The sequence below is a fragment of the Protomyctophum bolini genome, assembly GCF_963924005.1.
Source record: "Protomyctophum bolini genome assembly, chromosome: 9".
Lineage (NCBI taxonomy): Eukaryota > Metazoa > Chordata > Actinopteri > Myctophiformes > Myctophidae > Protomyctophum > Protomyctophum bolini.
In genome coordinates this window covers 29081335-29098222 of record NC_137870.1, presented here as the reverse complement: position 1 = coordinate 29098222, position 16888 = coordinate 29081335, and the positions used below count along the sequence as shown (strand labels likewise).

The following is a 16888-nucleotide window of genomic DNA, read 5'->3' as shown; positions in this document are numbered from 1 at the left end:
GTATGTATGTATTTGGTTAAAAATGGGTAGGGTTTTAAAAAAGGCAAGAGCTTGCTCTGGTGCACTGGCCTAAAAGTGGGTCCTTAAAAACTGCTAAAACTTCTGAAATGTATGTATGTAGGTATGTACTGTAGGCTATGTATGTACAGTATGTATGTGTGTATGTATTTAAAAGGGGGTCTTTTTTGTAAAAAGCCCAGCCCACAATACCTTCATATATTTTACCTGGTGGAGGTCAAACTAAACAGAAATACTTTGTCCTTGTGTTTGTGATTCTCTGTGCTGTTTCTGTGTGTCGTATTTCTGTGGGTTGCCAGATGTGGACGAATGTAAGCGTTTCCATCCAGAGGTGTGTAAGAGTGGAGTGTGTGTGAACAACATCCCAGGATATACATGCTACTGCTCCAGTGGTTATGTTTATGACAACACTCTGCTGGAGTGTGTTGGTGAGTAACACACGCACACACAATTAGCATTTTCATGTCATAAAACGAAGTAAATAAAGATCCCTGACTTTTCTCCTCTGTCAAACATGGTCATTTATGGTAATGGTTAAATGTGTATCTTTGATCACATGATCTGTTAGGTTTATGGTTAGGGTAAGGATACGGCATCATGTCAATGCAATGTCCTGTGTGTGTGTGTGTGTGTGTGTGTGTGTGTGTGTAGATCATGATGAGTGTGAGTCTGAAGACAGCTGTCCAGGTGGTGTGTGTGTGAACACGGTGGGTTCATACTACTGCACCTGTGAGCCGCCACTGGAGTTGGACGATACACAACGCAACTGTGTCAACTACAGTGACCTCACCGTGGGTAGGAACACGCATGCACGCACGCACGCACGCACGCACGGTGGGCGGGCGCTCAGTTCGGTGAACCAATAGGATCCACAGCTTTTTTCTAGAGAGGCACCTGCCTCTCTAGACCAGAACCCACACAGGCTGGGCCAGACTAGCTAACCTGTTATGTGTCTCCCTCCCATTCCTCCATGCTGACTTTCTTTCTGTCCTCTCTCTCTCTCTCTCTCTCTCTCTCTCTCTCTCTCTCTCGTTCTGTGTGTGTTTCAGATGAGAATGTGTCATTCTGCTGGCAGCATGTCACAGCTGATCTGGTGTGTCAGAGTCCTCTGATGGGAGGTCAGGTGACCTTCACTGACTGCTGCTGCCTGTATGGAGAGGGCTGGGGCCTGCAGTGTGCCCTCTGCCCTCTGACCGACTCAGGTGAGAGGAGACCTGGTGCAGTGGTGAGGTCTAGCGTCCTTGGGTGCTATTTGAATTCAAGTTATTATTAGAATGAAGTAGTGGGCATATACTGCCAACATGCGAATATTGACTTATGACTCGAGATATACTGTTTATACTGTAAACAATACAAAAATACAAAGCGGTACAAAGTAACAACACGCTGCGGTAATCAACAATCATAAGATGAAGTATGGCGATCATGTTGCTTCATGTCTGACCCCCCCCTCTCTCTCTACCTCTGTCTGTCTGTCTGTCTGTCTGTCTGTCTGTCTGTCTGTCTGTCTGTCTGTCTGTCTGTCTGTCTGTCTGTCTGTCTGTCTGTCTGTCTGTCTGTCTGTCTGTCTGTCTGTCTGTCTCTCTTTCCAGAGGACTATGCTACTCTGTGTAGCTCTGTTCTTCCCCCACCTTTCCCAGAGAGCTCCCTTGACCGAGACTCACCCGACCCTGGAAGCAGACTAAGTTCTGGGTCCAGACTGGGTCCTGGATCCAGACTGGGTCCTGGAGGAGGAGGTATAATAGATGGCATGATATTGATGTTGTTGATGTGCTTTTGTCAGTAAACATGATGATATGACGATCAGGTCATAAAGATTCATATAGGAATCGAATAGGATGACTTTGTTTCCTCGTGTGAAGAGGAATTCCTGAAACGCAATGTCACAAGGACTAAAGACGTGTACATTGGTTTTTATTTGATCTCTACCGGCTTCTAAGAGTAGTGTCATAAATGCCCAGACAGTGGATTTGATAACCTCTTATACATTATCTCTGATCCATTATTGACAATCGTCTGAAATTTGATTTCAATACTGAAATGGTGTTTAAGAAAGGTCAGCAGTGCCTCTTCTGTTAAAGGAAGCTAGACACATTTTAGGTTGATAAGTCATTATTGATTTTGTTCTATGAATGTACAATTCAGTTGAGATTGAGTCATATGTCAAGCAGGTGCTTAAGAAAGCGGCATCTACTAGAGTGGACAGATTCTCCCTGAATCTTGAACACAGGCTCTTGCCTTCCGGCCTAAAGGCCCATGGAACTAGAACCAAATTCACAAATTCAATCAATGATGGAAGCAGGAGGGAAAAAAGGAAGAAAATCCGCCAGTGCCAGTGTTTTCAGTGTTTTCAGTGTTTTCAGCGTGCAATATTTCGATGGTGCAATATGGTCATGGTCTGCTGTCTACGATTGGCTGGGTGGTTGTTCAATGTATGTTTATTGTGTCTTTTAGAGTTCTTAATCAACTTTGCTGCAGCTCATATTGTGATATACTATATAATAAACATAATCTTGAACCTTGAATCTCCTCTCCTCTCCTCTCCTCTCCTCTCCTCTCCTCTCCTCTCCTCTCCTCTCCTCTCCTCTCCTCTCCTCTCCTCTCCTCTCCTCTCCTCTCCTCTCCTCTCCTCTCCTCTCCTCTCCTCTCCTCTCCTCTCCTCTCCTCTCCTCTCCTCTCCCTTTTCTCCTCTCCTCTCCTCTCCTCTCCTCTCCTCTCCTCTCCTCTCCTCTCCTCTCCTCTCCTCTCCTCTCCTCTCCCTTTTCTCCTCTCCTCTCCTCTCCTCTCCTCTCACTCTCCTCTACTCTCAGCTCCTCCTTATGGATCTCCTTACTCCCCAGCTGTAGTTCCAAGTAGAGAGTATGGTAGTTATGATGACTACTCACCAACAGGGGGCAGCAGTTCTCGTTTCAGAGGGAGAACACCTGATGGCTATGGTGCGCCTGATGGAGCCTACAGGCCCACTGGATATGGGTACAGTCACATGCACAGATACTGTATTATTGAGCTCTTTTGGCTACATTCTGTATTTTATCAGCTTAGTTTTTATTTATGTAATTGTATGTTGTTTCACAATTATTTTGAGGAGCTCACATATTGCATTGTGCTTCTTGTACCTGTATGAATAGTGTGACAAATATTATTATCATCGTCTCATTGGATTCACAAAGCAATTTGCACTCATATTTTGATCCGACGATTCCTACGTTGTTGGTGTCAAATTCATGATATTCTTTCTGGCGGTTCTTTTTGCGGGAGGTTCGCTCATTCTCAAGTCAGCTACGAGGCTGACTTACACCAGGGATCAAAGCGTGCATACAGTATGTCTTTAGAATGCATTATTCTTCATGCTGAATCAATTAAAATAGTGCCAAACCTCAAATAAAATATTTAGAGTATAGTTAATAATACATACAATTTATATAGCACCTTTCAAGGTAATCAAAGTTGCTTTACAGAACAAAATAATAAAAACAGTTTCATTGGAAAAATAACTAGGTAAAGAAGTTAAAAAGGTGTCCCAGTGTCCCTGTGTCCGAGCACTGGACACAGTACAGTACAGTACAGTACAGTACAGTACAGTACAGTACAGTACAGTACAGTACAGTACAGTACAGTACAGTACAGTACAGTACAGTGTGTTTGCAAGTGTCGGCCGACTCAGCCAAAGTTTCACCTAACAATGAAAATAGACTGGGCACAGAGATGCGCCTCCATTGTGTTGTGGTATTAATTTATATTACTGTAGGCGACTGCATATTGATCACATGAACGCCACACACAATAGTAAGTCTTACCATTTGATGAGGAAACAGTGGATGAAATCTAGCTTTTCCGACGTAAGTAATTAATCCAAAATACGAATTTCCCCTCAGTAATCAATAAAACTCGGATAAAAAATATCGTATCTTTTTACTTCTGCAAAGGTGCAAAGGTTTAGTCACTTTATTTACATGTTATTGAGTGGTGCAACCACTCCTACAACCAGCAATGTCCGCGTACGTGTACGTACCTGTGTAAATGAGCACGAGTATGTGACTTATTTATACCAGTAGGGGGCGGCAGAAACAGAGAGAGGGGTAGTGCTGTGTCTCTAATGAGAGAGAGAGAGAGGGGGGGGGGAATTGCACCACTCAGTTCACACGTGTGTGATTTTTTATTTACAACCATCTTTGTGAATCAGGCCCATTGTTATTACCATATTACCATTCATGGACTGAAACAACCTCTTCTTTCTTTCTCTTCCAGTGCGGGTGGTTACTATGACGAGGGGGACTACGGTGCCTCCCCAGACTCTGCCCCCCCCAGGACTCCGCCCTTCCGGCGCCCCGTGGACCCCCGGTCTGAGAGGGCCTTCGGAGCGCGGCCTCCTCAGCCTTCCCTGGCAGAGGGCAGGCCTCTGAGCCTGGCCCCCCTCCCTGGAAGAGTCCCTTACGCCGAGGAGGAGGAGCAGGAGGAAGGAGGGGCGGAGCCGTGGCGGGCGGGGCCTCCCTTCAGAGGAGGAGGAGGTGCAGGACCTCGCAGGCTGTATGAGAGTGAGCATTACTGCATGTTCATTGACTCTGATTAGGTTGTTAACGCAGGCCTGTTGCCAGGGTAACATGATTGTTACTTGGAAGTTGGAAGTTAATCGATTCTGACAGAGTTGTAATGGAACCCACACCACCAAGTGGGATTCAAACATAATGGATCCATAAGTCATATAGCTATATTGGGACTTAAACCCTGCAATATTCAAATTGATTTGAACCTGAACGCAACATTCAGAACCCACATAATATGATTACGGGGCTCATACATCAGAGCTGGGGACTTTAACCACACACACATCTGGTAACAACGTATAGTTTTTAGTATGTACCTCTCCTTTATCTTTCTGTTCTTGTCTCCTCCAGGACGTTATGACTCCTACGCTGGTCTGAGTACAGCCGAGGATTGTGGGATACTGCACGGCTGTGAGAACGGCAGGTGTATCCGTGTTGCCGAGGGTTACACCTGTGACTGCTACCAAGGATACGAGCTGGACATGACCTCCATGACCTGCAGAGGCAATATAACTATTTAATATGATATACAGTAATAGCAGTGTCAGCAGTAACACGTTACAGTAATGTGTACTCGTTACAATGTGTGTGATTTGTTTTTGTTTCTGTCCGAGTTAAAAGCAATATCTTTTCGCTATATGGGTTGTATTATCTATGAGCCGGCAACACAGTGTGTCTACTCTGCAGATTTCTGGGCCAGCCCATTTAAGCGGCACAGTAGAAGTTTGTCACATGCGCAACAAGAACAGATTCACAAGCTATCAACACTTTGCAGGATGTTAGCTTGCAGATCTGTTCTTTTTGTACAAAGTTATGTTGTATAGGTCTGTGGTCTAGCGCAGGCCTGTCTGTGTTTCCTTCGTGTGTGGCTCAAAAATGAAGTATGCTGTCAACAGAATCTCATAAAATTAGTACAATTGTCTGAATCTTAAAATATTAAGTAGCCTTTCATCAACATACTGTAGTATAGTCAATCACAGACACTCATAGAAATGTACAGTATGAAATCCTTTCTGCATAGAATTATCTTATAAATTAACAGTATATGTATACAGTATATCTCTGCTGTCGGGGAGAAACCACCTAACTCCACAATTTTCAGGAAATAAAAAATAAATCAGGAAATGAACAAAACCTTATATACAATACTGCCTCATTAAAGTTGGTATTGTGACTTTATATATTGTCAATTACTTGCATGAGAGGTGGAGAGATGGGGGAGGCAGCTGCTTTAGCAGAGAGTTTGAGGGTCCAATGGAGTGAAGAAGTTTTGTCTGAAATACTTTTCATTGGTTTGATATTTGTTTAACCAACACACAGATATAACGGGTGTTCAGTAAATAGCATTAATTGATTCATTATGAATCTGCTTTGTACAGGTTCATTGTCTGTTTGATTCATTATGAATCTGCTTTGTACAGGTTCATTGTCTGTTTGATTCATTATGAATCTGCTTTGTACAGGTCCATTGTCTGTTTGATTCATTATGAATCTGCTTTGTACAGGTTCATTGTCTGTTTGATTCATTATGAATCTGCTTTGTACAGGTTCATTGTCTGTTTGATTCATTATGAATCTGCTTTGTACAGGTTCATTGTCTGTTTGATTCATTATGAATCTGCTTTGTACAGGTTCATTGTCTTTGTACAGGTTCATTGTCTGTTTGATTCATTATGAATCTGCTTTGTACAGGTCCATTGTCTTTGTACAGGTTCATTGTCTGTTTGATTCATTATGAACCTGCTTTGTACAGGTTCATTGTCTTTGTACAGGTTCATTGTCTGTTTGATTCATTATGAACCTGCTTTGTACAGGTTCATTGTCTTTGTACAGGTTCATTGTCTTTGTACAGGTTCATTGTCTTCCCCCCAAAGGTCAATGCAGCTTCTATCCCATGTTCTTCTCTTTTATAAATTTGTACACTCCCCCTCTCTCTCTCTCTCTCTCTCTCTCTCACTTTCCCCCCTGCAGACATAAATGAGTGTGAGCACCATCGGGAGGTGGACTATGCGTGTGTGAACGCTCGCTGTGTGAACACGGAGGGTTCATACCGCTGTGTCTGTAGGCGAGGATATGTGATGTCCCGCAGACCCAACCACTGTGTGGCCGAGTAGGACCCACCTGCTTTCATCACATTCACCTTAGATGAGATTATTAAGGATTTAGAAGTCCTTAGGTTTCAGTTTCAGGGCCTCCAAACAAACAAACAAACAAAACAATCTGTACAGTATTTTTTCACGACTGCATCCTTGAGCCAGAAGTGATGTTTTGCTGCCTCCACTCAGATGTGGTAGACACCCCCAGGAAAAATACTATTCCACCCCTAGAAAACAACTAGTTTGAATGCCAGACATCTAAATCAGTTCATTGATGTGAGCATATTTTTTTCTGTCTTTTTTTCCCATCTTTTTTAAAGAGAATATTAATCAAAGTGAAGCTTAATATCTCAGACAAAATTAAAATGGAAAGAAAAAAGAAAAACAGTTAATTAAATTATTAAGTCTGTGATGGGCCCATTCTTTAAGTAATGATTTAATGGGCCCCACATTTCTTTCTCTTTTTTTTAACCTATTTTTATTTTATTGATTAAATATCAAATATTTCAATTAAAATTTGTTCCAAAAAGTTAAAAGGACACAGCAAATTGCAAAAAGACAGGTCAACACAGGAAGACAAAATATAGAAGCTAAATATTCAGATAAGACATCAATCAGGTGAACATTAATACATTAACAATTTAAGTGAAACATGAAATACAATAATGTTTCCTGTCTGTATTTTCTTAAAGAGAGCTTTAGGAGGTGGAATAGAACACTACTGTAAAACTTATGAATGATTTTGTGAAAATACATTGGCATGAGTTGATTATTTGGACAATATTGTGAGGTCTGGTTGCATTTGTATGCTGTCTGAGCCTATGTTAGATATGTAAACTTAAACTTTTTGACAGGTCTCAGAGGAGTTCACCATTGTTAAGACTATTTTAGCTTAATTTAGGCCTACCTGTCATAAACAGCCTGAACAGCCCAGTTTAAATGTAGGCTTAAAGGATCCAGATGTTTTGCCCAATAAATTAATTTCTGCCAAGACTGGCTTGAAAATGTCAACACTGTTGACTAATGGGGGACTAAAAAACAGACTCTGTAAAGTAACAGTAACAGACATAAAACTGATCAGCACCCTCACCTGGTCACTGTAGGTAAAGTTTTGGTTTATTTTTGACATACTCCAAAGAAAAAGATAGTTTTTATAGGAAAGATTAAAGTTCTGTCTAATGTAAAGAGTCATTGTAATGGAAGATGACAAATCATTATGGCTGCAGGATTTATTACATTTCATTATTTGTACAACAGAAGGTCTGAACCAAATTCCTCATCCTCAGTCCATCTTGTATACAAATGATGTAGCTTCACCTCCTCCTAATTTATGTTGGTCTTTTTCAATTTATTTTAATTGTTTATCTGGTGACTTTTTATATAATTAATGAATGTGATTTTCAAACATTACTGACGTCTCTGTACATTTCGTCTCTGTCGGGTGAAAACCTCCCAAACTGTTACTTTTCAGTATTCAAATTCAAATGTAGCAGCAAACTCAAAGCGAGCTTGTGGATTGGCTACTTTTGATGCTTTTGTGTGACACTGTAGGATGATAAAGTTGGACATTAATATACCAAAATATATAAGAATATGGAGATAGGAGGTTTCTGCCAGACAGCAAATGTTTATTCTTATGGCAGTTTAAATGTTATGGCCTCAATTGCGTTGAAACCAGATGGAGGCTGTAGTGTAAGCTCCAGTCCACAGTGTGAATGTACCAGAGGAGAAATGTGACTGAATGCTCAACTCTGTCTTCAACTAACAATATGGAAATGCTGTTAATGGGTGCCAATACCATGTACATATTATTTACGTTTTCACAAAATACTCATTTGTTTTTACCAAATGAAAGCTGTTCCAGCTAGTAGGACGTTGTTTATTGTTCCTATGTATGTATTTACTTTGTTATACTTTATATTTGATATGAAAAAAGGCAAATCTTTCTCTTTTTTCCTCAGCACCTAAAGTTGATTTTAACATTATGCACTGTATGAAACCAGGCTATCTGTCTGTGTTCACACAATATTTTGTAATTTTTTAAATGTTGTAGTCTCTGGTATTTGTTAATTGTTCTTTTATTTGACCAATGATTACCTTTTTTTTTTTTACCTTTGTTGTTGATGTGACAGAAAAAGAAAATACATTTGCACATTTGCTTTATTGAGAATTTTGTGTTGGTTGACTTTTGTTCAACCTGCATCCACAGGACATGTGTTTCATTATAATGGTTCATAACAGATTCATTATTTTACTTGTTGGTTAAATCCCTTCAGGTTCCAGAGCCGGTATCCAGATGCAGTTTGCCTTTGATCCACAGCTTGAGACAATATACAACAATCCTTTCAAGACTTTGCACGCAGGCACGCACACACACACACACACACACACACACACACACACACACACACACACACACACACACACACACACACACACACACACACACACACACACACACACACACACACATGGAGTGCAACCCTGAAATAAGTAACAGGCCAGATTCAGATGGCATGTATGCATGTGTATGCGTGCTGAAGGGTGCTGATACAGTGTTGTTGAGATTGAGAGATTAGCATTGTAGGCCAGTAGGCCAGCCGTGATCTAAATCTACCAGGCAGCGATACATTGTCAGCTTGAATGAGAGGTTAACACTGACTGAAGACTTATTAAGGATGATGGAATAACTCACACAGTCATCTTGTTAAGCTTGTATGATCTACATCTGTCATAATCCTGATCAATAGACATGATCCAAGCTGTCAATCCCTGGGGAAACAATAGTCGCTGATTGGCTGATCCACAAGGTCCCACCCTTCCATAACAGAAGCCATCAGATAAAACTTCTGAGAAGTCAGTTAGTCAGACTACTGAGAAGTCAGTCACTCTCTGTCCATCAACAGTTGGTCCTCTGTTCTCTGTCAGCTTCAGTCTCTCTGTACTCGTCCACACTGTTCTGGTTTGGGGGATGTTGGGGATATTCTGTTGATTTACCTCAGTCCTGACTCCTGGGAATCCTTGCAAATCTTCCCTGACACTGGCTGAACACTGTCACTAGGCAGTTCAAGGTTGGACATTGACAATTTAATTAAAACAGTGACAGTGTCACAATTATTCTTCTATTTTTATTTATTTTTTCATACGTATTAAGACTTGAAAACGCCTTCAACTCTGCTCTGTTTGGTGGAAGTGAGAAACTACAAACACTTCTGGTTCTATGTTGAGAGGACAAGGAGACATTTGAGGAGACAGGTTTTACACAAAGTTCAATCTTAGAGAATGGATCTGAAGGAGCTCTGTCTGACAGACAGCTACTTGCTCAACAACACACCCAGGTAAGGAGCAAGCCTTATCGTTTTTATATCCCTTTGTCTATTATTTTATTCCAGTCATAAGCCTAGCATGTTTCTCTGTGTTAATTCATATTATGTGATTCGTATAAGCTAAACTGGACAACCTCATCCAGAATAAAACCCTATAGTAGACTATTTCTGATTCGTGATTTTCTGTATACTAGAGGTTTGGTAGAATCTGTACACAAGTTCAGGCTGCTACACACCTGTCACTCTTCTGTTGTTGGGGTCCACTGGTGCCATATTTGATATCATGAATATCAACCTAAACTCTATATGGTAGTCATTGTTCTAGAGTTCCATATAATTGTTTGTGCTGATGCCATTGAAGTTATACAACACACTCCATATTTGGGCGTAGCAGTATTGGGAACTCCTTACACACACACGCACGCACACATGCACACACATACTGTATATGTAGGCTACTTGGCAAGCCAGCATAACGTACTCTCTCCATCAGCATGGGTTCTTTCTTGCTCTGGTGATGAGGTACCGTCTTCCAACAAGCCGTGCCTCTTAATTGGCCCACCTAGCTCCATGCATCCATCCTAGCTCTCATACAGCCTCTTTTCCAGAACTCACTCCCTCGACCCTGGCTCTCCGGACAACACCAGCTCCAGCGGTACAAGTGCTATCAGCAGCGGTATGGACACACGCATCGACGGTGTGATGCCGTTCTCCGCGCAGGTGGACTCTGTCCTGAGATATGATGACCACCTGGGCCTGGCAGTGGCCAAGAGGATCTGTCTGGTCTGCAGTGACTTTGCCTCGGGCTACCACTACGGGGTGGCTTCCTGCGAAGCTTGTAAAGCTTTCTTCAAGAGGTCTATACAAGGTGAGAGAGAGAGAGAGAGAGAGGCGAGTGAGTGAACATGCAGAGGACTATACTAGGTGAGAGAGAGAGAGAGGCGAGTGAGTGAACATGCAGAGGACTATACTAGGTGAGAGAGAGAGAGAGAGGCGAGTGAATGACCATGCAGAGGACTATACAAGGTGTGAGAGAGAGAGAGGCGAGTGAGTGACCATGCAGAGGACTATACAAGGTGAGAGAGAGAGAGAGGCGAGTGAATGACCATGCAGAGGACTATACAAGGTGAGAGAGAGAGAGAGAGGCGAGTGAATGACCATGCAGAGGACTATACAAGGTGAGAGAGAGAGAGAGGCGAGTGAATGACCATGCAGAGGACTATACTAGGTGAGAGAGAGAGAGAGAGGCGAGTGAGTGACCATGCAGAGGACTATACAAGGTGAGAGAGAGAGAGAGGCGAGTGAATGACCATGCAGAGGACTATACAAGGTGTGAGAGAGAGAGAGAGAGGCGAGTGAATGACCATGCAGAGGACTATACAAGGTGTGTGAGAGAGAGAGGCGAGTGAATGACCATGCAGAGTGGTGCAAAGTCCGCTTCTGCTGACTCAGCATCGTTCCAGTTGCATAGGCATACCGATAGGCAGAGAATCATAAATCATGAGAGAAAGAGAGAGAGGACAATGTTTACTTTAACATTGTCCTCTCTCTCTTTCTCTTGACTGTTTGACTGTACTTTATTTGAGTATTTGTATTTTTTAATACTTATGAAGTTATGATTTTCATTCCACTACATTATTTACCCGGCTGGGTCGCCTAAGTGAGTGGTATGATGTTGAAAGACCCGAAACCCTGTTGACCTCAGGAAACATCCCTGAAGATACGTCCCAGGTGCATCCATGCGATGTATTTTTAGGTATAGTTATTCTATTTATAGTGACTCATAGGAATAGATGTGACAACCATGGGTATAGTCTGGTGACCACCGGAGAGACGGGTGACAACCGGAATGTAGACGGCACCCGGGTGAGCAGTATACGCCCCAGACTGTGTCCTCCGTGAGGAGGAAGCCCAACCTTGGTGAGGCCTTTATGAGGGCAATTATAGTCCACCACTCCTGAATGCAGTGCCATGGTACTGCATGGGATTCTGGCGCAAATAATCATTGACATTTGTGTCTAAATACAACAATGCATTGAAAGGAAAACGAAAATGTAATTGTAATTTGCACTTTTGAATACCTAATTAATAATGTAATAATTAATAATTCTTAAAAGCGGGCTTCTTAAGACTATACCATACTTTGTCCACCACAGCATTGCGTGTGTGTGTGTGTGTGTGTGTGTGTGTGTGTGTGTGTGTGTGTGTGTGTGTGTGTGTGTGTGTGTGTGGCCTACAGCGGGTGTCTTCATACAAATTGAGGCCAAGTTGTGGCATGTGTAATCTTAATTAATGATAATGAACCAGGTTAATCAATAGCCAATTAAAGCAGGCTGCTATAGTTTCCCGGCTGAATCGAGTCGCGCCAATTGATTTCTGTGTGAAGCCTGGGTGTGTTTATTGGTTTATAGATCATCAAGTTAATATCATTATGTTTTACTTCTCTGAGGCAGACCGAGAACCGACGTCTGTGTGAGTCCATCTATCTGTTCCTTTACACACGTAGGCCTGTATACATTCACATTGTATTTGAACGGTATAGTTCTACAGTAAATGCATGGCAGCTCTCCGAGTCCATGGCAAATCTTAGCGACCCAAAACTAACTATTGATTGATGATGCTAGATCGATTCTGTCAACTGTGGCTGTCCTATGTCGTGTAACGTAAGCACTTATACCCTCAATTCTTTTTACGTTTGATAATTTGAAGGCGTTCAGTGACGTTCTGATACAGAGAACGACGGGGAAGTTACCTCAGACGTTTTGTTTTTCTAGATCATCATTGTAAATTCAAATTGTAATCAAGCAAATATTTTAAAGGGCAGAGCCGTTTAGGCCCGACAGGGTAAAACATGTGTCACGAGTCACGATCTAGAATGCTTTATGATAAAATAATAATACTATTAATAATACTATTATTAATAATAATAATATATGCTACTTTTTGTAATCAAATTAAATTAAGATGGGGTTTAAATGTAGGCTAATTATTATTATTATTATTAGGAGAGAGAGAGAGACAGGGAGAGGAGAGAGAGCATCATAGTCATTTACAACGTGTGCATTGTCTTTAACTCTCCCCTGTGTACATACATACCCCCTCCCCCAGTCCCCCTCCATGCAATTATTATTTTAATGTAAATCGCACGTATAGGCCTACCTGAGCTGGGACTTTGACCAGGTTTAAACCATACAGAAGCATCACTGTATTTCAGCACCATAGACAGCGCCTAACCCTAACCCTAGCCTGGTCCCAGCCTTAGAGAAAAGCCCTAACCTCTTTAAACTATGGGCTCCATTTTCGTCACCGCTTCCCTAAACGTCTTTGCCTTTCTTACTATTTTGATTTTCTTTTTAGTAGTTCAACTAGCCAATCTACATTTACACGTTGTGAGCTTGTAGACTGGCCATTTTAACTATTCAAAAATGTTTTGCAAAATTGTAAAAAACAAAAACAAAAAAGGCATAGAAGTTTAGGGATAAGGTGTTTAGCGGTGACGAAAATGGAGCCCTATATGCCTGCGGCCTGCCCGGGGCGTGGTTATAAGCACAACCTTTTGATTTGGTAGGCCTATACAGTATGTCGCGTCTGTTTTCAGTGCCTGAATGTACCTGAAGAATAGTCATTTTATAAATAGAATGTCCGTCCGTCCGTCCGTCCGTCTGTCCGTCTGTTTAAACAACACATGTTCCTGTGTGTGCATGCAGGTAATGTCGAGTACACCTGTCCATTGATTGACCAGTGTGAGATGACCAAGAGAAAGAGAAAAGTTTGCCAGGCATGTCGCTTCCACAAATGTCTGCTGGCTGGTATGATGAGAGAAGGTTAGTAATCCATCCATCCATACATCCATCCACTCATCCATTCCTAACAGTATATGTGAATCTATCCGTCCATTTTCTATATTTCCTATTTAGAAGTATGCGGATGGTGTACTGACTTAGGCAGTTTTAGACACAGAGAGAACACAGAGCCTTGGCTGTATTCTGTATAGACCCTTCTAGACCGTCCGTAGGTCTTTAACATGGGGTCCGGGAACCCTAGGTGGGGTTCTGAGTTACTACAGTTGGGGCCGCCAAATATTTGTGTGACAAAAAGCTTTCGTTTTCACTAAGCATCTTTAAAGTAATGTTGAAAACGGGTGAAGTGCCTTTGAGCCAGCTGGTGAGGAAGCACATCTCACATCAGCAGTTTGGTTGAAGGAGTGTGTGTTTTTCTGTCTCAGGTGTGCGTATGGATCGCATCAGAGGAGGAAGACAGAAGTACAAGAAGAGGGTGAATTCCGAGCTCGGGACATACGTTGAAGCCCCGTGCACACACCCTGTTGACAACAGTAGTAACAGTAAGCATCACTGCACGCGCACACACACACACACACACACACACACACACACACACACACACGCATGCACACAAACGCACGCGTGAGAAAAAATATCACACCCGTGTGAAGTGAGGGCCGCTAATATATTAAAGTCTAACTCATGTTGATTAGGTGATGTAATGGTGATGTAAAACAAACGGTGCCAACACAAACATTAAATGCCATTAACAATAAAGACGTAATGACGTAATGAGGGACAATATGACGTAAATGTTCCCTTCATTGTCAATGGTGTTTTTTAAACAAACATTGAACTAAATACAAACATGACAAATACAACAATGACGTAAAAGAAGAAAAAACGTGACATCATGTGGCAGCCAAGTCTGTGGACTTTCTAATGTTTGTTTAGAGCACTTAAACAAACATGAGTGAGGTGCCCGTCCGTCCCTTCCCACGAGTGTGATTTCTTATCATACTTTTCATCTCCTAGGAAACAAAGTGATTTCTCAGCTGCTGGTGACTGATCCCGCACCCCTAACTGCCAATGAGGACAAATCGACCAATGATAGCGGCCTGAGGTGTCTGCTGACTCTGTGCGACCTCCTGAACCGCGAGCTGCTACTTCTGATTGGCTGGGCCAAACACATACCAGGTACACACATTTCTATTGTAATTCATTATGTCCACCATGGCGAAGGCATGCCCCGGTCCCCTTGCTGGCAGCACAAATCATTTGGCACTGATCATTGCAGCGGTTTGCAGATTTGCCCCATACAAACCACCAAACAAACAAACAAACATGGTTGAAAAGACATCATCTCACACTTTGCCTTCAGCCTAGTGGAGATAATACAAACCTAACACAAACAAACAAACATAATCTACATCGAAAACCTCAGTATCAAATTTGTTTGACCACTACTCTGTCCTACACACCAGGCTTCTCTGAACTATCATTGGAGGATCAGACATCTCTGCTGCAGAGTGGTTGGATGGAGGCCCTGTTAGTGGGTGTGGCATGGCGCTCCCAGGCCTCAGGGGAGGAGCTTGTCTTTGCAGAGAACTTGCGATTGGACAAAGAACAATGCCGTGCCACAGGCCTGGCTGACATGTACGAAGCACTACGTCACCTGTCTAGCAAGTACCACTCCATGAAGTTGAATCAGGAAGAGGTGGTGGCACTGAGGGCTGTGTCACTCGCCAACTATGGTACACGCACATATGCACGCACGCACGAACGCATGCACGCACACACACACACACACACACACACACACACACACACACACACACACACACACACACACACACACACACACACACACACACACACAGACCAGAGAAATCCGGAAATTTAAACAAATCCCGGCACAATATTCCCAAATGAGATGAACATTTTCAAGTCTGAACAAGGTTTCTACTGTAGGTGAAAGTATGCCAGGACAATAGAGTGTGCCAAATGAAAAAAATTATAATAAAGAAATAAAGACAACAAAGATAACCGAGAGCAGCACTTATGGTATTATGACAAACCATCATAATATGTGATATCTACCATCTATCCAATGGGTCTAAGGTTTACACATACTGCCTCTCTCTACCATCTATCCAATGGGTCTAAGGTTTACTACTGCCTCTCTCTCAGACACCATACACGTTTGTATAGTTGATCAATGAGGTCTCCTGCTTCAGTTCCCAGACATCAATCAATATCAATAATGCTCTCCTCTGTGATCAATATACGTCTCCTCTTCCAGCAAACTGAAATGATGCAGCTGTGTGTGTGTGTGTGTGTGTGTGTGTGTGTGTGTGTGTGTGTGTGTGTGTGCGCGCACACGCGTGTGTGAGAGATACTGACCTTGACTGTCTCTGCCTCCCCCACCGTATGCGTCTATTTTTGTCCATTTGTCCATGTCTTTGTTTGACCCACCCTCCCTGTCCCTGTCTCTGTTGTAGATGCAGAGCCAGTAGACGGTGTAGACTCGGTCCAGTGGTTCCGTGATGGCCTCCATGAAGCCCTTCAAGACTACGAGTCCCAGCAGCACCGGCGTGATCCGCATCGAGCCGGCCGTCTGCTCATGAGCCTCCCTCTGCTCCGTCAGACGGCTGACCTTGCTGCAGTCACTCTGCTCCGCCTGCACCACCAACACCATGTCCCAATACACAAACTACTGCTGGAGATGTTGGAGGCCAAAGCATGAACAGATTGAACACACGCACGCACGCACGTACGTAGCCTATACTATAGCTAAACGATTTGTATTTGGAGTTTATTTTCATATGGAAGTATTTTTTCAGAGAGGACTGTCTTTAGAAGCATGTTTGGATGTTTCTTTCCTTGAATACCCACCGTGTGTGTTGTTAACATTCTACTGGAGGACATATCTTAAAAAATGAAAAAAACATTATAACATTTCTTTTGTACCTTTTTAAATATAGTTTTATCCTAATGAAGTTGTTTTTAAGCGCTATATAAATTCTATGTACAGTGTTATTACTATTAAAACGTACTATGGCTATGCAAGAGAGTAATGTAATTGTAGAACAAACCCCTATCTGAAAATGTTTTGTGCCAGG

The 16888-nt window shown here is 42.5% G+C and overlaps 2 protein-coding genes across 9 annotated transcripts in view; both read left to right on the top strand.

Moving 5' to 3' along the window:
• ltbp4 (latent transforming growth factor beta binding protein 4) overlaps positions 1–8828 on the top strand; it is a 46471-nt gene extending 37643 nt beyond the window's left edge. For all 8 annotated transcript variants that reach the window (XM_080771615.1, XM_080771614.1, XM_080771609.1 and 5 more), the window contains 8 exons: positions 318–446; positions 670–813; positions 1068–1220; positions 1611–1754; positions 2829–2991; positions 4267–4553; positions 4914–5066; positions 6534–8828. In XM_080771615.1, coding sequence (XP_080627741.1) covers positions 318–446; positions 670–813; positions 1068–1220; positions 1611–1754; positions 2829–2991; positions 4267–4553; positions 4914–5066; positions 6534–6676 — 1316 coding nt within the window. In that variant the 3' untranslated portion in view covers positions 6677–8828. The remainder of the gene's footprint in view (positions 1–317; positions 447–669; positions 814–1067; positions 1221–1610; positions 1755–2828; positions 2992–4266; positions 4554–4913; positions 5067–6533) is intronic.
• Positions 8829–9940: 1112 nt separating this feature from the next.
• LOC308321811 (estrogen-related receptor gamma-like) lies at positions 9941–16512 on the top strand (the record flags this gene model as incomplete). Its single annotated transcript, XM_080772902.1, has 7 exons — positions 9941–9996; positions 10593–10852; positions 13692–13808; positions 14210–14317; positions 14802–14963; positions 15251–15520; positions 16268–16512. 7 exons carry the CDS (start codon positions 9941–9943, stop codon positions 16510–16512), a joined length of 1218 nt encoding a protein of 405 aa, XP_080629028.1.
• Positions 16513–16888: the final 376 nt, after the last annotated feature.